Source organism: Dendropsophus ebraccatus, chromosome 2 (genome assembly GCF_027789765.1).
Source record: "Dendropsophus ebraccatus isolate aDenEbr1 chromosome 2, aDenEbr1.pat, whole genome shotgun sequence".
Taxonomy (NCBI): Eukaryota; Metazoa; Chordata; class Amphibia; order Anura; family Hylidae; genus Dendropsophus; species Dendropsophus ebraccatus.
Genome location: NC_091455.1, coordinates 54,732,722 through 54,755,828, shown reverse-complemented (window position 1 = coordinate 54,755,828; position 23,107 = coordinate 54,732,722). Strand labels below are relative to the sequence as shown.

Genomic DNA, 23,107 nt, shown 5'->3' with positions numbered 1-23,107 from the left:
TATATATATATATATATATATATGTATTATATAATGTGTGTGTGTGTGTGTATGTATGTATGTGTATATATATATATATATGTGTGTTTGTATGTATTTTATATATTGTGTGCGTGTATGTATATATATATATATATATATATATATATATATATATATATATATATATATATATATATATATAATGTGTTTGTGTGTGTGTGTATGTATTTTCTATATTGTGTGTGTGTATCAGCATGTATATTTGTCAGCATTGTATTACAGACTATACTCTGCCCAGTATTTTATGTTTACATAGATCAGCAGAAGAGATATTTTTGTTACTTTTTGTTCAGTTCCATGTTCAATGTGATATTCTTTATTAATCATTTATGTTTCTAATAATGTATTCATCTTTTAACTTCTAAAACTGAATTAATATCTTTTGGGGTGGGGTGTGTGTGTGTGTTTTTTTTTTTTTTTTTTGTTTTTTTTTCTATTAACCATCTGTTGTCTGGCTTCTCTTGCCCCTGAACACAATTAACACAGTCTCTCTTGGGATTGAGGAGGTTAAAAGCCACCTAATGCTTTTTTTTTTTTTTTTTTTGTACTACAAACTAAAACTGCTCCAATATTTTCTGTTGCTATAGCCGTGATGTCACATGCTGTTACTAACATACGATTGGTTGTTTTGTTTTTCAGATCCCTGCCTGTAGTAGAACACAAAGAAAAGACGAGACACCCACATCCTTCTGTGTGAATAAAGGATTCGGCTGAGCAGATTAATACAGCCTTCTGTCTGGTGGCCTTTTTGTATCAGGGCTGCCTTTTAAATGATAAATTAAAAAAAAAAATGTCATTTAATGAGCAGTGAGATGATGAAGAGCTGCTGCTAACCCTCAGATTTCAAGATTCAGCTGTTACTCATTGTGCTTGATGCACATGTTTCTGCACAGTGAATTCAGAAAACACAAGAAGAGAATCCAAAACGGCTGCGGGGGAACAATTGCCAAACATGCCTACAGAAACACTACAGACAGGTAGCATGGGGAAACCTGGTAGCCCAGCAGTGGCTTTCGCGTCTGCTGTCCCTCTCCGAATATTGAACAAAGGACCTGACTATTTCCGCAGGCAGTCAGAACCTAATCCCAAGAGACTCAGTGCAGTGGAAAGACTAGAAGCTGATAAGGCAAAGTATGTCAAGAGCCAAGAGGTTATCAATGCCAAACAAGAGCCTGTGAAGCCAGCAGTACTTGCAAAGCCTCCCGTATGCCCCGGGGCAAAAAGACCTTTAGCAAGCCCAACCCTGAAGATGTTTAATAACAATGCAAAGTCTGAGAGCTGTGTACAAAGAGAGAACTTAAAGCTAGAAATCCTTAAAAACATTATCAATAGCTCTGAAGGCTCCAGTACAGGTTCCGTGCACAAGCAAAGTTCTCGGAACTGGCCTCTAGGTAGACCAGACTCTGCTGACCAAAACCGGCATTCTTTTGCAGAATCCTTAAAGGTTTACCCTACGCAAAGTCATGGGAGCCCCCAAGAAACCAACTCCAACATCAGTAGGAGGCTTCTAGAAAAATCAGGTGATACTTTTTTACATGTTTCTCATAGTAGTTCAGACATTAGAAAAGTCACAAATGTGAAACAGATAAAAGCGATACCTTGCAGCAGTTCAGCTCCACCTCTTCCTCCAAAGCCCAAAATTGCCACCTTATCCACCCTTAAGACTCCAGACAACGATAATTTGGAACCCACCACCTGTGGCGTAACCAGAAGGCCATCCCTCCAGCGATCGAAGTCGGACTTAAGTGACAGATACTTTCGCGTTGATGCCGATGTTGAGAGATTCTTTAATTACTGTGGACTGGATCCTGAAGAGCTTGAAAACCTCGGGATGGAAAATTTTGCAAGGGCTAATTCTGACATAATTTCTCTAAACTTTCGCAGTGCAAGCATGATCAGCTCAGACTGTGAACAGTCTCAGGATAGCAACAGTGACCTTAGAAACGACGACAGTGCCAACGACCGAGTGCCGTATGGTATTTCTGCCATAGAGAGAAATGCCAGGATCATCAAATGGTTATATAGCATAAAACAAGCCAGAGAGTCACAGAAGGTATCCCACGTGTGAGGACGAGGCAGCGGTAACTTAAGAGACTACGTTTTGTCTGTGAATATTCAGTTGTGAAGGGTTGTAAAGTCTACTTGAAGTCTTGTAAACTTTTCAAACTGCTCTGTGTTGCTTGTTGTGCAATGTTTTCAAGTTGCATGCCTGTCAACATGTGAACTGACCTGGCTTTCACTTGAACAAATACTACAAAGCCTAGACGACTATGCTCACGATCTGCCAAAAGTTTAAGACCAGTTCAAAGTTTATTGGCTTTGTTTTCACAATGTATCACCCACACGCAGTAGAGGCACACGTTTGAAAGGCTAGATCTATATGAAGTCTGTCAGTTTACTAAGAGCTAGCAATAGTCGCTGATGCAAGGAGGCCCAAAGTGCCACATGCCTCAGTCAAGTCTATAGTACCTGGGGTATTGTCAAGGCAGTCTTTAGTTCTGCTCGGTGAAGCCTGTCTCTAATGTATACAGGTGAGCGATAGACTGTACTGTTTACATGACGCTAAAGGTAGACATAAACATGCATAGGTCTTATTGTGTTTTTTATATACATTTATATATGTACTTTATTAATGACATTTTAATTAAAAAAATGAGAATGCTGTCAAGTGCTTGCTTACACGTCAGGTCTTTTTCTATTCAAAAGAGAAAAAAAGTCATACTGATTTTATTCTTGCAACTTTTGTTTAGTATTTTTAGTTGTCATCTTTCATATCAAACAGGTATGGCACTGCAGATAGTTATTCCCTAGTTAAACGCTGGTTCAAAGTATAGTGCAGGGGTATCTGCAGAACAAAGCATTTTATGACTTTTTTTTTTTTTTTTCCCAGTCTTAAACTTTTGACCAGAATAATGTGATGAATCCTACAACTCCTATAAGCTGCCTTTAACCAGTCATTGCAGATCCATGCTACCATTTTTTCCAGTTACATTAAGTAAGATGGAAATCTACAGCCATATCAGTATGAAACAAATCTCCAGTCCTGGAATAGCCTCACTAGCTGGACTCTAGCTGAATGAATTGTATTTGTTGTCCTGCATCTCAGTCTATGAATGTTTGTCTCACTTGAAAATATTGTAGTTTTAACAATTTAAAACTGCTTTCATCTCCTCATGGCAGTTCTTCTGCACGTCAGCCGCCTTCTATATTTTTTTTTTTCCTCTTTTTCAAGTTGACAACGTGTCTTCCCAGTGGATTTTTAGCTTGCATTCTTCTGAGTAGCATTTAGATATGCACCTTTTGCCTGCATCCGGTAAAGACAGCCATTTTGTAGGTTAAGCCAGTATTTATGAAAATGCAATTTATCAATTCACTAGTAATGACATAACCGATAGTCAAAATGGCTGCCTTTTGTTGTAAGGCGACAAGTGTACTTGAACAGGAACTGCAGGGCCAGCTACTTTGTTACAGTGCTTAGGGGTCCTCACAGTATTTTGTTAACTTTAGCAGGCCGATAAAAAATAAAAAAATAAAAAAAAGGACAAAAAAAAACAAACACTTTTTTTATGGTGTAAATGCTGTAAGGATTTGTAAATACTTCATTTGCTATTGAAACTTTGGGAAAAAAAGTGTTATACTAATAAATAGCTCTTGTTCAGCAGCAGAGATCAGCGTGTTGTTTTAAATGGTTGCCGTAATTTCAACAAACATTTGCATATATCAATAACACAAACTAATATAAAAAAACAAAGGAACTTTTTAAAAAAAGAACTTTGGCTCTCTCCAAGATCAAATGACAAGCTTCCAATGTAAGTCTATGAAGTGCGAAGGGGTGAGGAGAGAAATGAGATGGGCAGTGAATGAAGAGACTAGAAGATGTAGAAAGAAGGCATAGGAGCTACAACTTTAGTTATCACATCTCACCCAGGACACAATTTACTGTTTAGTTTATGTACTACTGCTTCATAATGCCTTTTATGCCTTTGCTGCTGCTGCTTCTTTGGATGTATAGAGACATAGAAGTGCAGGATCTCCTCTTTTGTGTATGTGTTTTGTCCAGACACCATAGGTGTTAGGCCTTATTCATACATCCAGTAATTTACGGATCCGTATTTTCGTATCAGAGTTAGTGCACATTGATGTCTATTGGGCTATTCACAGTAGATCTACATCAGTAGATGAAACGGATGAAAATCAATGCGGAAAAAAAGGACATGTCCAAGTGCAGACACAGATTTTTTTTTTTTTTTTTTTTTTTACGGATCCTCTCATTCAAATCAGTTGTTTACAGATTGCAACATGTTTGGCATCCGTGTTTCCGTATTCCCATAAAAAAATACGGATGACTCATAGGTCACAAGGTTCTGTTTCTAAGCAACCACAGGCTGACAAGCGATCATGTGACTTATTTTAGGGGTTGGGCAAACTGGTGCTTTTTTTTTTTAACCTACTCAACTTTATTAACTTATTTAAAGCAGTCAGTAGTAAAAACGGATTTACGGAAATACGGATGCAATACAGATGTGCTCCGAATGTCCAATCTGTAATTTTTAGCGGGTTGTTTCAGGACTAGAAAATATTACTGAACGTGTGAATAAGGCCTTAGGCTCCACTTACTGACCGATGTCACATACAAGCTATAACATACACATTCCTCATACACTTTCAGGACAGCAGTGATAGGTAGTTGGTGAATGATCAGTTCAAAATGAACTAATCTTTAAAGCAAACTATCAACTTCATCATGAACTAAAGCCAGGGGGTGACGGCACAGCAGTCCCAGCTCTCTCTGTCACACTGCCATTTGCTTATAACTTATAGGGCCACTTAATATGTTTCCCTACAGGAGCCACCCCTTGGCTGGGTCCTTCCCAGATGGATATCTGGATATCCCTGTGTTTCGAGACTCTTAAAGGAGACCTATCACCCCCCGTGCCGGGGTGACAGGCTCCCGACCCCCCCCGTTACAGCCCCCTATACTCACCTGATCCTGCCAGGTCCCACTTCCTGATCCGGTCAGGTCACGGAGATATGAGCGCCTGAAGCCCGGCGCGCGCACTCACAGGAGAGTCCGACGCTCATAGAGAATGAATGGGGAGTCCAATGCTCCGTCATTCTCTATGGGCAACTACAAACTGTGTCATCGCTTGGCGCCACTAGCTTAACTCTCTCCAGGATCTCCTCTTACACCTCCAAAAGCACTTTTAGTGTCTCCCATTCCCACACCAGCTCTTCTCCTCGCCCGCTCACTGTTGGTGTTCCCCAAGGCTCTGTACTATCCAGGAACCCAGAGTGTCTATCAGCCATATTTTCCTTCTCCTCCCGCTTCCTAATCCTCAATATGGACAAAACAAAACTAATCATCTTTCCCCCGTCTCTTTCCACCCCACCGTCTAATTTGTCAATCACCATAACTCTGTCCCCTGTCCCCAAGTCCACCGCCTTGGGGTCACCTTTGACTCTGCCCTGTCTTTTAAACTGCACATCCAGACCCTGGCCACATCTTGCCGTCTTGACCTCAAAAACATTTCCCGAATCCCCTCTGTTCTAACCCCTGACTCCACCGTACTGCTGATACATGCTCTCATTATCTCTTATTTAAACTACTCTAACATCCACCTTTTCTGGTTTAACATCTAACACCCTTGCTCCCCTCCAGTCTATCCTTGAGGGTATGTGCACACTACGGAATCCCGGCGGGCGACCAGTGGCTCGCACCAGCTTGTGGACGCGCGCATCTCTGCTGGTCCCCTAGACTTCATTCTATGGTTTGCCAGATTTTGGTGCCAGACTGAAAAATGAGCGGGTTCGGGGAAACCATAGAATGAAGCCTATGGGACTGGCGGAAATGCGGGCGCCTGCGAGCTGCGTAATCCCTGGCGGGATGCCGTAGTATGCACATACCCTAACTCTGCTGTCCGACTAATCCACCTTTCCCCTCACTTTTACCTCTGCCTCTCCTCTCTGCTAATCCTTTCACTAGCTCCACATTGTCCAATGTATTCATTTTAAATAGTTAACCATTTCATACAAAGCCATTCACAACCTGTTCCCTCTGTACATCTCTGACCTGATACCCCGCTACCGTCCCTTATGCAACCTTTGATCCTCTAGTGACTTCCTTTTGTGCTCCCCCCTTGTACTCACACTACCGCCTCCAAGACTTTGCCCGAGCCTCCCCCATACTCTGAAACTCTCTACCCTGACACATCCATCTCTCATCCACCATCACGTCCTTCAAAAGTAACCGGAAAACCCATCCCTTTAACCTCGGCTTACCTTATAGATTGTAAGCCCTCACCGGCAGGGTCCTCTCTCCCCATGTACCAGTTGGCCATTTGCAATGTTCCTGTTTCTTAACCCCTATCGCTTGTATAGCGGTCTGGAATTAAGGGCACTTTAAAAATTTATAATAAGAGCTCCCAGAGTGGTTATCTGTGACCAGGAGAAGGTTGTGAGGCCGCAGAAGGGAAGGAGCCAGTTCTGTCATCCCATTGAAGAGATGGAGATGATCCATGTCTCGGAAAATTGGGCCAGGAGGAAGAAGCGTGACAGAGTTGACTCCGTTTAGCTCTTTATTTTTGCATGGAGAAGGGAGTCAGCAGTAATAGCCCCAAAATGGCTCACAACTTGCTTTAAACAATATATGGAGCTATGGATGGGCTATTTTAAAATTGTAAAAGATTTTGGGTGGAAAACCCCTTCTAAGAATTATGGTCTGCCTTTTTTTAACCTCTGAAAAACAGCACTAAGTTAATTCATGGCATATGTGCCATATTGCAGCTCTGCCTCTTTCAGTGCTGCTGAATTGTAATACTAAACTCCTTCCTATGGCAATAGTGGCTCTGTTTCTTGAAGAAAAGGGAGAAAAAAAACACAACCCTTTTTGTAACCTTGGACAACCCCTTTTACGAGTAATAAAGCAGCACAAAGGATTTCAGCTCACAAGTGCTAAGGCTCTGTTAAGTTAGGTTTTCCTATTCCTTAACCATTTTAATGGTTAGTAGCATATAGTACTAAGAAGCAGATGGTCAGTCATATGTTTATGGATGTGCTACCTTGTTGTTGTTTTTTTTTCCCTCTTCACAGAATTACTTAAAATGACTTACCAGTATCTTTTGCAGTACATTTATGGATGAGTAAAATTACAGATGTGTAAAAGGGTACATTGAAATCAATGGATACTATACTGTCTGCAATTGTGGATCTGTAATGAAAAGGGCCTTAAAGGAGAAGTCTGGCGAAAATTTTTATTAACCCCTTAGTGACGGCCGCACGTCTCTTCACAGCGGTCACTAATGGGCTTTATTCCGATGCGTACGCCTTTTAACGGCTGACGCATCGGAATAAATTACCGCCCGGCGGCAGCAGAGGGGGGAATCAGCTGTGACAGCTAACCCCCCCCAAACTGCCCGGAGCGGAGGATTCTCCGCTACGGGCAGTTTAACCCGTTAAATGCCGCTGTCAAAGCATGACAGCAGCATCTAACGGGTTACGGTGGGTCCCGGTCAGCGCCGCGGTCATACTCGCGTGATTGCGACGTCCCGCGGTGCCGTCCGGTCCCCCCGATGTCGTCATGGTAACTCCAGGGGCCTAATGATGGCCCCCATGCTTACCATGCATATGCCATCCTGTTGACGCGCTGGCTGTGGCTATTGCTTGTCAGCAGGATGGTCACATAATACAATACACTGTACTGCAGAAGCAGTACAAGTGATCCAAGTGTTACACTAGTGTACAGTAATGTACACTAGTGTAAAAAAGTAAAAGTGCACCAAACACAATCACCCCCCCTCCCCGATAATAAAAATGCATTACATTCCCAATATACAATAAACCATTAGATAAAACAGATCAAAAACACAAATCCTATACATATTTGGTATCGCCATGTCCATAACAACCCAATCTGTAAAACAATATCAATAATTATATCGCACGACACACGCTATAAAAAAAATAAATAAAAAACCAGTACCAGAATAGCAGTATTTTATCAATCGACTTTAGAAAATACCTCATAAAAGAGATCAAAATGTCATATACATATAAATTTTGGTATCAATAGAAACTACAGATCTTCCTGCAAAAAAAAAAGCCCCAAACCAGCTCTGTCGCGCAAAAGATAAGAACGCTATGGATCTTGCAATGCAGTTTTTGTGGGTTTTTGCTAGGAAGATAGTTTTTCTATTGTGCCAAAGCGGTAATAGTTAAAAAAAAAAACCTATACAAATGTGGTATCGCCGTAACCGTAGTGACTCAGAGAATACATGTATTATGTTATTAGTGACCGCCGATACGGATTTTTACGGCGGTCACTAATGGGCTCTATACTGCTGCCATCAGCTCTTTATGGCGATGGTGCAGAATAGTGCAGCAGCGTCGGTAAGGCCCGCAGCCCCCTCCTCTCAGCTACCAGAGGTCGCTGAGGGGTTGGGGCAGAGTGCAGGGTCAGTCCCGGCCAGTCCCCGCGCCGACGATCGCCGTTATTACCAGTATAACGGCGGCCACCGGTAATGGGCACATGGTGACGGGATAAAAAGTCAAGTGCCCCGCATTACCTGTAACCACCCCGGATTCATAACCACCAGGAACGGCCTTCGGGTAAATGGCGCCCTGTGCGTACCTTTTTTTCGGCGCCCCCCCCAAACACACACACCTTTAAAGGGAATGTACCATCAGTCTTGGGCTGAAGCACTGGAGGCGGGCTGACCCCTCTATGATATGGCTCCATTAGAATCAATGGAGCCATATCATAGAGGGGCAGGGGTTTCCCTCCACTTCAGGTGGGTCAGCCCGCCTCCAGTGCTTCAGCCCAGGCCTGATGGTACAGTCCCTTTAAGGTAACATAAAGCTCCTTCAGCCTCCAAGCCCTCCAGACAACACCCATGACCCGACCATACACACAACTACCCCCGCCAAACACACAACTACGTTAACCCTCAGCCATACACACAACTACCCTACCCCCCCCCCCCCCCCCCGGCCATACATGCGACTACCCCTCCACCATTCACACATCTACCCCACCAGCCATATACACAACAACCAACCCCCCTGGCCATACACACAACTACCCCCCGATCCATTCACCAAACTACCCCCCAGCCATACATACAAATACCACCCCCAGCCATACACACAAATACCACCCCCAGCTCCCCAAACTCAGACACTCAGACACACACACACACACACGACAGAGTTATGTACACACACACACACACATGACAGAGCTATGTACACACACACACGACAGAGCTATGTACACACACACACAGACACATGACAGAGCTATGTACACACACTCAGACATACACATGACAGAGCTATGTACACACACACAGACACACACATGACAGAGCTATGTACACACACACATGACAGCTATGTACACACACACACACACACAGACACATGACAGCTATGTATACACACACACAGACACATGACAGAGCTATGTACACACACACAGACACATGACAGAGCTATGTACACACACACAGACACATGACAGCTCTGTCATGTGTCTGTGTATACATAGCTCTGTCATGTGTCTGTGTGTGTGTATACATAGCTCTGTCGTGTGTGTGTGTGTGTACATAGCTCTGTCAGGTGTCTGTGTATACACAGCTCTACACACACACACACACACACACACACACACACACGACAGAGCTATGTATACACACACACACACACACACACACACACACACATGACAGAGGTATGGCAGCCCCCCCAGTGTATACAGGGCTCCTCATCACACACTATGGCAGCCTCCTCTGTGTATACAGGGCTCCTCATCACACACTATGGCTGCCCCATGTATACAGGGCTCCTCATCACACACTATGGCAGCCCCCAGTGTATAGTGCCTGTCACTGGTATGATGCTGCCCTGCAGCAGGTAGATGGGAAGGAGCTATGAGGAGAGTGTATGCCCGCCATGGGGTTATCAGTCTTTTAATAACACAGAGGGCAGGTCATTCCAGGCCATCCCCTGCCATTCTTTATGTACAGGAAGCACAGCGCTCACCTTTGCCCCCAGCTAAGAGCAGCATTCCCGGGTGACAGCCCTTCTCCTCTCCTCAGTGCTGGTGATTGTGTTCTGTACCAGCGGCACCACAGCTCTCACCTGCCTGTTCCCGGGGGGCCGTGTCTCCTGCAGCACTTCCTGTGTGTCTCCTGCAGCACTTCCTGTGTGTCTGCCCTCCCCCGTGCAGCTGCTGTCTCTCCCACCTTCTGTCTGTGCCTCCTCCTCGGTCCCAGTTCTCCCTCTCTGCTTCTCCCTCAGCGTTCTTCACCCCTGCTGCATGGAAGAGGCAGGCGGCCAGCTGGGGGGGCGCCCCGGCACACAAGCAGCACATCTAACTTCCATTTCTAAGTTAGACGTGCAGTGCAGCTCTCTGTCTGCCAGAGCGCCCCCTAGCTGGCCGGGAGTGAGGCGCCCTGTGCAAGCGCACAGGTCGCACACACTAAAAGGCCGGCCCTGATAACCACTCCAGATTACCCATAACCACCCCAGATTGCCACAGACTCCCGTAACCCTGCCCCCCCCCCCCATATTGTCCACCACCAACCCAGATATCCAGTAAACACCCCCAGATTGCCACAGGCTGCCCATAACCACTATAGATTGCCAAAGATTGCTCATAACCACCCCAGATTGCCCATTCCCCCCAGATTGTCCGTTACCACCCCATATAGCCAGTAAACACCCCCAGATAGCCAGTAACCACCCCAGATTGCCCATCACCACCCCGATAGCAAGTAAACACTCCCAGGTTGCCCGACACCACCTGTAATCTCATTTAAAAATACATTTTTAGCAACTGCACTATTCTAATAACCGATACTAGCTGCGGTTTTGCTCCAGCAAAATGACGCTCCTTTCCTTCTGAGCCCCGCTGTGTGCCCATACAGTGGTTTATGCCCACATATGAGGTACCGTTGTACTCAGGAGAGCCTGCGTTACAGATTTTGGGGTGCCTTTTCTCTCCTGATCCTCGTGAAATTGAGAAATTTCAAACTAAACAAACATATTATTGGAAAAATTCATTTTTTTCATTTTTACTTTCTAATTTTGAATCCTTTCCTCCAATACCTGTGGGGTCAAAATGCTCATCATACCCCAAGATGACTTCTTTGAGGGGTGCACTTTCCAAAATGGGATGACTTTTGGGGGGTTTCTCTTCTGCTGACACTACAGTGGCTCTGCAAACACACCTGGCGCTCAGAAACTTCTTGAGAAAAATCTGCACTGAAAATGCTTATTGGTGCTCCTTCCCTTCTGAGCCTCGCTGTGTGCCCATACAGTGGTCTATGCCCACATATGGGGTACCTTTGTACTCAGGAGAACCTGTTTTACAGATTTTCAGGTGGGTTTTCTCTCACTTTCCTTGTGAAGTTGAGAAATTTCAAACTAAACAAACATATTATTGGAGTAATTCTAGTTTTTCATTTTTACTCTCTAATTTTGAATACTTTTTTCTAATACCTGTGGGGTCAAAATGCTCACCGCACACCACAATGTATTTTTTGAGGGGGTGCACTTTCCAAAATGGGGTGACTTATGTTTTTTTTTTACTCTGCTGATACTACAGGGGCATTTCAAACGCACCTGGCACTCAGCATTTTCAGTGCAGATTTTGCTGTAGAAGTTTCTAATTGGCGCTCCCTTCCTTCTGAGCCCCGCTGTGTGCCCATACAGTGGTTTATGCCCACATGTGGGGTACATTTCTACTCAGGAGAACCTGCGTTATCGATTGTGGGGTGCCTTTTCTCTCCTGTTCCTTGTGTAATTGAGAAATTTCAAACTAAACAAACATATTATTGGGAACATTCTAGTTTTTCATTTCTACTGTCTAATTTAGAATACTTTCCTATAATACCTGTGGGGTCAAAATGCTCACCGCACACCAAGACGTATTCTTTGAGGGGTTAACTTTCCAAAATGGGGTGACTTTTGGGGTTATCACTTTACTGGCACTACAGGAACACTGCAAACGCACCTGGCGCCTCAAAACTTGTACAGCAAAATCTGCACTGAAAATGCTAATTGGCGCTCCTTCCCTTCTGAGGCCTGCTGTGTGCCCATACAGTGGTTTACGCCCACATATGGGGTACCATTGTACTCAGGAGGAACTGCAATAAAAATTTTGGGGTGCTTTTTCTCTCCTGTTGCTTGTGAAAATTAGAAACTTTAATCTGAACGAAAATATTATTTGAAAATTTCTATTTTCCATTTTTTTCTGGCCTAATTGTGAATACTTTCCTCCATCCTCTGTAGGGTTAAAATGCTCATTATACCCCTAGATTAATTCCTTAGGGTGTGTAGTTTCCAAAATAGGGTCACTTATGGGGTTTTCCAGTATACAAGCCTCTTAAATCATCTTAAAAAAATAACTGGTCCCTAAAAAAGTTTTGGAAATTTTTTGGGGAAATTTCATGAAAACTTGATAATTTGCTGATACATTTCTAAGCCCCATAACACCCAAGAAAAGTAAAATATGTTTACGAAAAGAAGCCAGAATAAAGAGGACATATTGGTAATGTGCCCTAGTAACTAATTTATGTCATACAACTTTCTTTTTTTAGAAGCAGAGAATTTCAAAGTTTGTAAAGTGCAAATTTTTCTAATTTTTCATGATATTTTTGTTTTTCACAAAAATACAAGATAGTGACCAAACTTTGCCACTAACACAAAGTGCCATATGTGAGGGAAAAAACAATCTTAGAATTGCTAGCATATGTTTAAAGCATCACTGAGCTATAAGCGCGTAAAGTTAAACAGGTCAGATTTTGAAAAATGAATTTTATTGCCCCCCCAAAAGTTATACAAATCACCAATATACACTTATTACAGGAAATGCTTATAAAGTGCTTTGTAAGCACTTACTACTGCATCAAGGCTTCACTTCCTGGATAACATGGTGATGTCACCACCCGACTCCCAGAGCTGTGCGGGCTGTGGCTGCTGGAGGGGATGATGGCAGGGGGACACTGAGGGACACAGGGCACTGGTGGGACACTGAGCATCCCTCTGCCATCATCCTCTCCAGCAGCCACAGCCCGCACAGCTCTGGGAGTTGGGGTGTGACATCACTATTTTATTAAGGAAGTGACATCACCATGTTATCCAGGAAGTGAAGCCTTGATGCAGTAGTAAGTGAAGGGGAAAAAAACACTTTATGTGCATTTCCCGTAATAAGTGTATATTAGTGACTTGTATAACTTTTTTTGGGGGGGCAATACAATACTTTAATAAACATTTTCGCCAGACTTCTCCTTTAAAAGGTAGTATGCAACTAGTCCTACTGTCAGCTGAGAAGTGGACACAAATATATTCAGTCTAGGCAATGCTCTGTGAGTAAGCAAAAACAGTTTTAACTAGTCAGGACATTGTTACCTCCCTCCATGTATACATCTGTACAAAAGGTTTACCTTCTGACATTCACATTGTATACGTACCACACATTACGGGGGTAGACACTGAGCTCTTTTTATACATAGAATTTCATCATGTTTGAATTAAAAGGTGGCCGCACTGTAGTATTTTAAATTGTTAGGAGAGAAAAAAAACTTTTTAAACCAATTTAAAACACATGACATTTTATTTCTACATAAGCACATGAAGCATTTGTGGAACATAAATCATAAGAGAATAAATCCCTGTAAAATGTTACAGTTCGATTTGCATCACGTATACTGTTTATATGCCATAAATATAGATAATTATGTGCAGGTTTGGTGGTGCAGCCATGTACAGTCCAGCACCAGATTCGACATTGAAAACATGAAACGGCTTAGTCTTAGTGAAAGTAGTACTTCAAAGGGGAAAAATGTTATCAACTAGTGTCAGAAAGTAATACAGATGTGTAAAACTATTCTATTAAAACAAAATCTCAAATCTTCCAGTATATATCAGCTGCTGTAAGCCCCACAGAAAGTGGTGTATTTTTCCCAGTCTGAAACACTACTCCCTGCTGTCATCTCTGTCCATGAAAGTAACTGTCCAGAGCAGTCGTAATTCCCCATAGAAAAACTCTCTCTATTTTTGGACAGTTCCTGACATGGCCGCAAAGAGCACTGTGTTAAGGGTGGGTTCACATTGAGGAATTCTCGCGGATAAACTCAGCGGAATTCCGTCGGCTGTACGCGCGCCCTTCCGTTGGCTCCATAGACACCATTCTTTGGGCCGCCTGATTCCGCATTCCGCCGAAAGAAGTGACATGTCAGGCGGAATGTGGAATCAGCTGGCCCATAGAATGGTGTCTATTGAGCCGGCGGAAAGGCGCGTGTCCATGATCGAGTACAGCCCGCGGAATTGCGCGGAATTTATCTGTGAGAATTTCGTAGTGTGAACCTACCCTTAGACTGGAAAGATTAAACCACTTCCTGCAGGGCATGCAGCAGCTGGTAAGTATTGAAATACTTGAGGGTTTTTTTTTCTTTTTTTAGTTGAAGTAATTTACAACTCTGTATAACTTTCTGATAGCAGTTTATTAAAGCACACACACATAATATATATATATATATATATATATATTTATTATTATTATTATTATTATTATTTTTTATTATTATTTTTTTTTTTAATCATACCCTTAAAGTGTAACTTTCTATTGCAGAAATCAGTAGTATAAACGATTTTAAGAAACTCTGTAATAGGTTTTATCAGCCAAAAAAGCCTCCTTCTGTACTAAAGAAGCAATCTCCCAGCCTCCCCCCTGAGTTCTTATCTGTGCATTATCAGGCAAACACGTCTTCATTACAAAGAAGGCAGTGAAGTCTGGTTCTGCTCTCTCCATTCTATCCTTATGGAGGGGAGAGGGGCCGAGGGAGATGAGGGAGCAGGAAGAGGTGACATGAAGGTCAGCTGTTTGTAGACTCTCTGGGCACCTAAACCGCAGGATTCTGGGGTCAGCAAGGTCAGTGCTTATCTATGAACTTACTGAGAGAAGATTGCAGGGTGTTGTGCTGTGCAGGACTGCTCCGTGCTCAGTCACTCCTAACAGCCCCTCCCCTCTCCATAGCCACATAATGGAGACAGAAATCCTGCTTTATCTGATGTGAGGGGGGAGGCTGGGAGATTGCTTTTTTTTTTAGTCCAAAAGGAAACTCTTTTAATACATAAAACCTATTACAGAGTTTCTTAAAATCGCTTGTACTGTTGATATTTAATGTTTTCAGAAAAATTACCCTGAAATGACAGTTATGCTTTAAGTAACCAGGGTTCTATGATTTTTTTCTTATTCCTCCTGACTTTATAGGGTACCTGTCACAAAACTGATTACTACCAATCGGTGTGCAGGTGCAATTGCCGCCTGAAGATTTTGGTGCGTTTACACAGAGAGATTTATCTGACATATTTTTTAAGCCAAAACCAGGAATGGATTTTAAAAAGAGGATAGATCCCGGTCTTTCCTTTAGGACCCGTTCCCTGTTTACAGTCTGTTCCTGGCTTTGGCTTCAAAGATCTGTCAGATAAATCTCTCTGTGTAAACGCACCATTAGTTATGATGATCACAGTCCGATTCTCATGAAGGTGCCAGCCACAGTCTAACTCTACTCACACCTCAGAGACCACGTGCTATTGTGTTGAGCAGCAATGGAGGAGGATTGAATTGCTCTTGCTGCAATGGACGCATCGTAACCAGGAGGCATCTGCCAGTGGGGCTTAAGAGATGCTGATAAAGTAAGAAAGATGACGTATATAATGCATTTACTGGGAATTTACTTAAGACACTTAGCAGCTAGTAAGGGCCATGACTTGTCACAACACATTCAGTTTCCCACAAATTAACTGTGAAAAAAACTTAACTCCATTGATAATCCCCTCATGTTGATAGCTAGTACAAGTAACAACTAAGGGCTGATCTAATGTTCATCTACAGTATACCAGCCAGGGCTCATAGAAGCACATAACCCACACATCGCTGTGGGATCTGTAACTGGACCACTGAATACCACATTTGTACTTATGGCAGAGATGGAAGGCAATCGCCATACCATTTTTTGGCTACATATAGGGGAAGATTTATCAAACGGTGTAAAGTGAAACTGGCTCAGTTGCCCCTGGCAACCAATCAGATTCCACCTTTCATTTTCCAAAGAATCTGTGAGGAATAAAAGGTGGAATCTGATTGGTTGCCAGGGCCAACTGAGCCAGTTTTTAAATCTCCCCATAGTGTATAAAAAAAAAGGCTTGACAATTTATAATTACTATTCATTTTACTAATGTTAATTCTGCGAGCTAAAGCCTTACATAAGGTTGTCCGGATCCAGTTACTGTATGTCCTATAAGTCACTAGGTCTTGCCATAGGTGGCCTCCAATGCTATTTTTGGGCAGTAATCCTTTGGATGAGAGATCATTGACAGCCCTTCAGCTGTTGCAATACTACATTTCCATCATGGCTGGACAGCCAAATCTAAAGCTTTAGTTGTCCGGACATGATGGGAATTGTGGTTTTGCAAGAGCTGGAGGGCCGCAGTTTGTAGACCCATGATCTAGGCCCTTCTGGCCAAAGTGTTTGGAGGTGTTGGAGCAATGGCTACCTGAGGACATGCACACAACGAATGAGCCCGAGATGGCCTAGAAGGAAATTTGATATTGTGGCACCCATGGTGTCATGAGCAAGGAAAAACCACACTTACTGACTGGAACTGTATCCTCTTTACTGACGAACCCAGGTTCTGTTTGGGATCAGACAATGAAAGCCTTGTGAGCCAAATTCAATGGGAGAATTACTCCCTGTTTCCACAAAGTTTTAATGTTGGGGTGATATTAAGTGCAACTAATTTTTATTTATTTTTTTTAATTCAAATATACCCTGTGTTTTGGGACATAAATGTAAAAAAGGCTCCTCTGTAAGCAGCCATTTTTAAAGCTCTAGCTTTGCTGCAGCCAGAAAACAAATCTTTACATATGGCCCAAAAACAGCCAAAGAGGTTTATTTAAAAAATAAAAAAAAGCCACATTAAAGACTGGGGGAAAAAACTATCTGGAATTTTTCCTGTAAAACTGCAACTTTTTAGTCTTAAAATTAATCTTTCAACATCAGTATAAGAACCAACCCATTTGTCTTGAAAGAAAACCAAATGATTTGGACCTTACCTTTCATTATTGACTGTTCATCTTACTTGCATATATGACACGTCAGATAATTTTTTTTTATTGATTTTCCTTTTAAATATAAATATGGAGTGTGCAAGATTCTGGAGGAAGCCTCCATTGATTTGCTACTTATTGTATTGATCTACAAATTATTCTCCACAGTAAAAGTTTGTTTGGTAAAGATTTTCTTTTTCATGCCGCTTAAGATGCGTATCGCAAATCCACTTAAAGCTGATTGTAAAAAATAAACAAAGCACAAATCATTGTTATCATACAGGGCTATGAACCATATAATGTCACCATGATGAAGTGCTTTGCTTTAATATACCAAGGAAAAATAAGTGTCCTCGTACATAAAACAAATAGTAATCATTTGGTCAAAAGAAAAAAAGCAATAGGATATTATCTAGATTACAAACAGTCAATAGCAGCTCCGCGTTTCTTTACTATCAAAGAGTCGCTTTCATGCTGCTTAGATGGAAATTATAAGCAGCTGCTAGAATGTGTGTGGCTTCAATAGACATCACAAAGAACAATTCCCACTTATAACGCTCAGCAACAAATAGTTCATATGTTTTATTTATTATGATGGGATCAGTTTACCTGGGGCAAGCCAACTTACGGTAAACAATCCCATTCACAATAGGTACAAAGCAATGTGTTCACAGATGCATGACCACAGATATAATGTGGAAAAGTGGCAAATTAAAAAAAAAAAAAAAGTTAATTAATAATATAATATATATAATCTCTACAGGATTTTGTGGCCACAGGCAGCATTCGACCTACAACCACAAGAGGCTCCTCCTCCCTGCATTATGACGTAGCACATGAGTGATGTCACGTGTACACACAGAACAGGGAGAGGAAGCAGCCGACACTGAAAAGAGTTTCCTTCTGTTTTCTTACCCTCCCCCCTCAGTTCAGAAGAAGCAGGATTTCTGTGCCTGTTATGCTCTATGTAGAGGCGAGGGGTTGAGCGGGGTGAGTGAGCATGGAGAGGAGAAAAGCAGGGCTGTACAAAACAATATACAGCACTTTATGTGCCCAGAAAGTCTGCAAACTATAGCTGCTTCTTTGCTCCCCCTGCTCACTCATCCCCCTTGACTACAATGGACTTAGCAAACCCGTCTTCACTTTGTTCCTCTATAATGAAGATGGCTTTACCTGATAATAAGAAGTGAGGGGGGAGCCTGGGAAATTGCTTTTTAGTAAAGAAAGAGGCTTGTTTGCCTACTTAAACCTATTAGAGTTTCTTAAAAAAAATTTAAATGACAATTTCACTTTAAATTCAAACAATATAGCTATTTTTTCCTTGTAATAGGGCCCTTTAGGGTGCGCAGGTGATAAGTCCCGTAGAGTTGGTTAAGATGCACCATGTTACTGTTTGGGATATACAGTATGTTACTGTAATGGATATACAGTGGTGCCATGGATTACGAGCACAATTCGTTATGGGACTGTGCTTGTAATCCAAATTTTCCCATAAGAAATCATTGAAATGTAGACGATTGGTTCAACACCCCAAAAGTAATGATTTTATATTCTGATTAACATGTAAAACTAATTAAACAAACATTCAGAAACAGCTGAATGTGTCATATTATAAGTTACCGTAGAGTATAGCAATCAGCATGTGGAGTATAATGTATAGCAGGTGCATAAACTTGATAACACAGCAGCAGTTTGTAGATACAGGATGGAACTGCAAATCCCCATAACGCAGTAGCATAGTACAACAGGCTGGAATAGAGAAGCAGGGCTGCTGTCAGAGGTCTGTGTGGTCACATGACAGCAATGGGGAAGGGTGTGTGTTCAACCTGGACCAATCAGCACTGACAGACTGCAGGGAGCATGAAGGAATGAGCAGGACAGATGTGGGCACATAAATGCAGCACTCTCTGTCCAGGGAGAGAGGGGTTACAGCTATGAAGAGATTACTTCCACAGTCCTGTCCCCTGATGTAAGCCCCAGCCTGAAGTGGATCTGCTATTTTGGAAGGTGAGGGAGACTTCCTGGGTCAGAGTACAGGGCTGTAGACCCCGCTATGCAGACCATGCCCCTTCCCCACTCCCCCTCCCACCTAGAACAGGGAGCTTTTAAACCAAAGCAATGCTCTTAAACCAAGTCACAATTCTGAAAAACTGTGAGCTCTTGAACCAAAACGCTCTTAAACGAAGTTACTCTTAAACCAAGGTACCACTGTACATTAAAGTGTTAAATCAATGCAGTTTTAGGACAAGAATACATAATGCAAACAATGCAAAAATGTTTGGGAACTTGATAAGGAAATTGTCATGTGTTTGATTATTCTGTCTAGACACCATGTGATGTATGAAATTATTTGCAGTATGTAATGTTTTTCTTAAAGGAGAAGTCTAGTGATTTTTTTTTTATTTATTAAGTATTGTATTGCCCCCCAAAAGTTAAACAAATCACAAATATACACTTATTACGGGAAATGCTTATAAAGTGCTTTTTTCCCCCTGCACTTACTACTGCATCAAGGCTTCACTTCCTGGATAACATGGTGATGTCACTTCCTAAATAACATGGTGATGTCACAACCCGACTCCCAGAGCTGTGCGGGCTGTGGCTGCTGGAGAGGATGATGGCAGAGGGATGCTCAGTGTCCCTCCAGTGTCCTGTGTCCCTCAGTGTCCCCCTGCCATCATCCTCTCCAACAGAGTGCACTGCTTCTGGCTGCCATTGCTTTGTTGGTAATAGTTTATACAGTTTCTTATGACATGTTCTTTGCTCCCCCTGCCCACCCCCAGACATTTCCTTTCACTGACACAGTAATTCATCCGAACAAACTCAGTGAAGACCACTGACAACCTGTTTTCTGCACCATCAGAGAAATGATGACAGGTGCAATTTATGATGCTTGAAATCACGTATCAGAGCTGAGCAGCCAAGCAACTGTAAGGTAACTTGGCGAACCCGTGAATCTTATTGCTGCATGTAGGGGACACCTTAGCACAACTTCATGTTTTAATTTCATTAAATGACAATTTGATGGTAGTTTTTATGTGGTGATTATTATTATCACTATTATGAACTGCACATAAATTAATCCTGAAATGTAAACATGATTTATTTTTTACAAGCCATTTCCAATACATTGAGAATTCATGAGAATCAAACAAGTGACATGTTAATGGTGATTACAAAGATGGAACCCATTTTTGTTCCGTCATTCAGTTGACTTTGATGTATTTGTGTTTTATACTTTCATATCAGACTGTAAAGCAGCATGCTGTAAAATGTGCATTATGTAATTCATTTTAATATTTATACAGATGAGTAGGATTTTTATTTTTATATTTATTTTACAGCCATAAATCTCAGCCGTTATTGAGAAGGTGATCCCTGCTCAAGATCAGACTTGACAGTAAGTGTCCACATTAAATAAATTTTCTTTTACATAAGCAGTCATAGATTTCAATTTGATATGCAACACACCGGAGACAGACTGTTGGTTCCACTGAGTGCTGCTGTATAAAGATGGGGTAAAAAGGGCACAGTATGAGGCCTGCTTCACACTTCTGGAAAATATATCCAAATTTCATATCAGGATACATTTCATTACTTACATGAAATGTAATGTTTCTAAAGGCTGTCCATGCTAGAAAATATGCCCTGAAATTTTTGGACATGTCCTATAATTGTCTGGAATTCTAGCATGGATGCTCCATGAAACCCTATGGGGGCATCCAGAATTCCAGATGCAATGTTTGGCTGCCCGGGCCAGCGCAAGCACCTGGGCAAGTGGTCCCGGGTGCAGACGGTGGCCCTTTAACTGTAAGGAGCACATACAGTAAAAAGTGGCGCTTTGTTTGCAGGGACAAAAACCATTGACTCCCAGCCCTGTTCATCCCCCTTCTGGCCGGAGGCAGCATTATGCCTCCAGCCACAAGACGCCGCTCTCTCCCCCCAGCTTTGTGGTGCACAAGTGACGTCACTTGTGTGCTCACGGAGCTCGAAGAGAGAGAAGCCAAAGGAGTCTCTTCTGTTTCTACAGGCAGGAAAGACTCATTGTTTCCTTAAGCCTCCTGAAAGGCTTCAAGATCAAAGGAAGATTACATGATGGCCATTCATGTAATACAAGGGAGGGCTGGGGAAGGCAGGAGGCATACGTGTCGCATTTCATCACAGCCACTAGGGCATTTGACCTTAGATTTTATAACTCTGCAAGCAGCCATCAACCAAGGGGGCATTCACACATCTAAAAATTTGCGGACATTAAAGAGCCGCGGCAATTCAAAGAGTTTCCCTGCTGGCAAGATATTCACACTTATGCCAGGCGGGGAATGAATCCATTACATGCCTTCCCCATCTGTAATGCTGCGTTTACACGGAATGATTATCGTTTTGAATTTTCACAATAACGGTCGCATTTGAGCAATAATCGTACCCTGTAAACACAGCAAACGATCAAGCGATGAGCGAAAAATCGTTCATTTTGATCTTTCAACATGTTCTCAAGTCATCGTTCATCGTTCGCTTAAAAGTCGCATATCGTTTCGTGTAAACAGTCTTTCAAAGATTCACCCTATGTAAAAGATGGGCTTAAGCAATCTTAAAAGCGATTGCGTTAATGATTTTTCGTTACGATTTTTCTAACGATTTATTCGTCTAAACGCTGATCGTTCTAAAAACCAAATCGTTGCTTCAAAATCGCTAAACGATCGATTGGGCGAATTATCGCTTTGTGTAAATGCAGCATAACGTCCACATATTTACTGACACATGAATGCCCCCTAAGAGACAGGTGTTGCTTGTTTTATCTTCCTATGAACATACTATAAAATGTCCGCTGAAAGCTTACCAGAATATTTCACTCCCATCACACCAGAGTCCTGATTTTGTCTTTGAGCTTTGATTCACACACACTTCGGCAGCTGTTGCCGATAAACCTACTGGTTGCTGCAGCAATTCAGAGTAATTGTTAATGTGGAGAACAAACAGATTTCACCACATCAATGGTAAAAGGCCATTTAATGCCAGAACACATAATACAAACACTTCACTTAGTATGTTTTATTTAAAGAAAGTTGAGTTACACATTCCCTTTGGGTATATGATTTGTGAGACGCTATTGTGTTAGACAGGCAATGAACTCAGTCTGACCTGTACATCATAGATTATTAAAATGTCAGGGACGTAATCCTAGCTTGGTAAGGATTAATAATTTTGAGTGCTTTCACAACAAATCATTTTTTACACTAAAATTATTTAAAAGAGAATGTACAATCAGACCTGTAATATGGAGATATACATACCATTCTGTCGGCGCTGACCAGTACAATCTGCTGGTGTGGAGCATTTTTCAATTCGCTGATCGGTCGCCATTATTTTAGCCGCCGAACGTATACGCTAATGAGACTGGGTGAAGCACCGATGGTGGGCCCTGAGCGTGCTTGTCAAATCCATCTTCTTCCCATCCCCCTCCTGTGACGTGAGCTGCTTCCTAGCATCAAGCACGCCTCTTATTCTAATATAGTAATGCCTCCTATGCTAATATGGCAGGTCCTATAGTGTGCCACACAGCCCCACCTCCTCTTTTTGGCCTGGCTGCTAGGTTATCGCGCCGGAATCCCAAGTGGGGACATCAGAGTGGGGTATGAGCCTGCGCAATAGGACTCATACCCCGCTTTGATGTCCACACTGTAGGACCTGCCAGATTAGCATAAGAGGCAATAATATATTAGAATAGGAGGCGTGCATGATGCGAGGATGATGTGCATGAAGCACACATGACAGGCGGGTGGAGATGAATTTGAATAGCCCCGCCGGGCCCGCCTCCAGTGCTTCACCCTGGCTCATTTGCATATCCGTTTGGCAGTGAAAACGATAAGAATGTTACATATATTAGTTATAACTAGAGTTGAGCAAACTTCGAGCATGCTCGGTTCCTCCTAACCCAAGTGTGCAGCATTTGAT

The 23,107-nt window shown here is 42.4% G+C and overlaps 1 protein-coding gene across 7 annotated transcripts in view; it reads left to right on the top strand.

The window, feature by feature from the left end:
* FAM110B (family with sequence similarity 110 member B) overlaps window positions 1–3,679 on the top strand; it is a 119,448-nt gene extending 115,769 nt beyond the window's left edge. For all 7 annotated transcript variants that reach the window (XM_069960012.1, XM_069960013.1, XM_069960014.1 and 4 more), the window contains one exon: window positions 682–3,679. In XM_069960012.1, coding sequence (XP_069816113.1) covers window positions 995–2,110 — 1,116 coding nt within the window. In that variant the 5' untranslated portion in view covers window positions 682–994 and the 3' untranslated portion in view covers window positions 2,111–3,679. The remainder of the gene's footprint in view (window positions 1–681) is intronic.
* The last annotated feature ends 19,428 nt before the right edge of the window (window positions 3,680–23,107 follow it).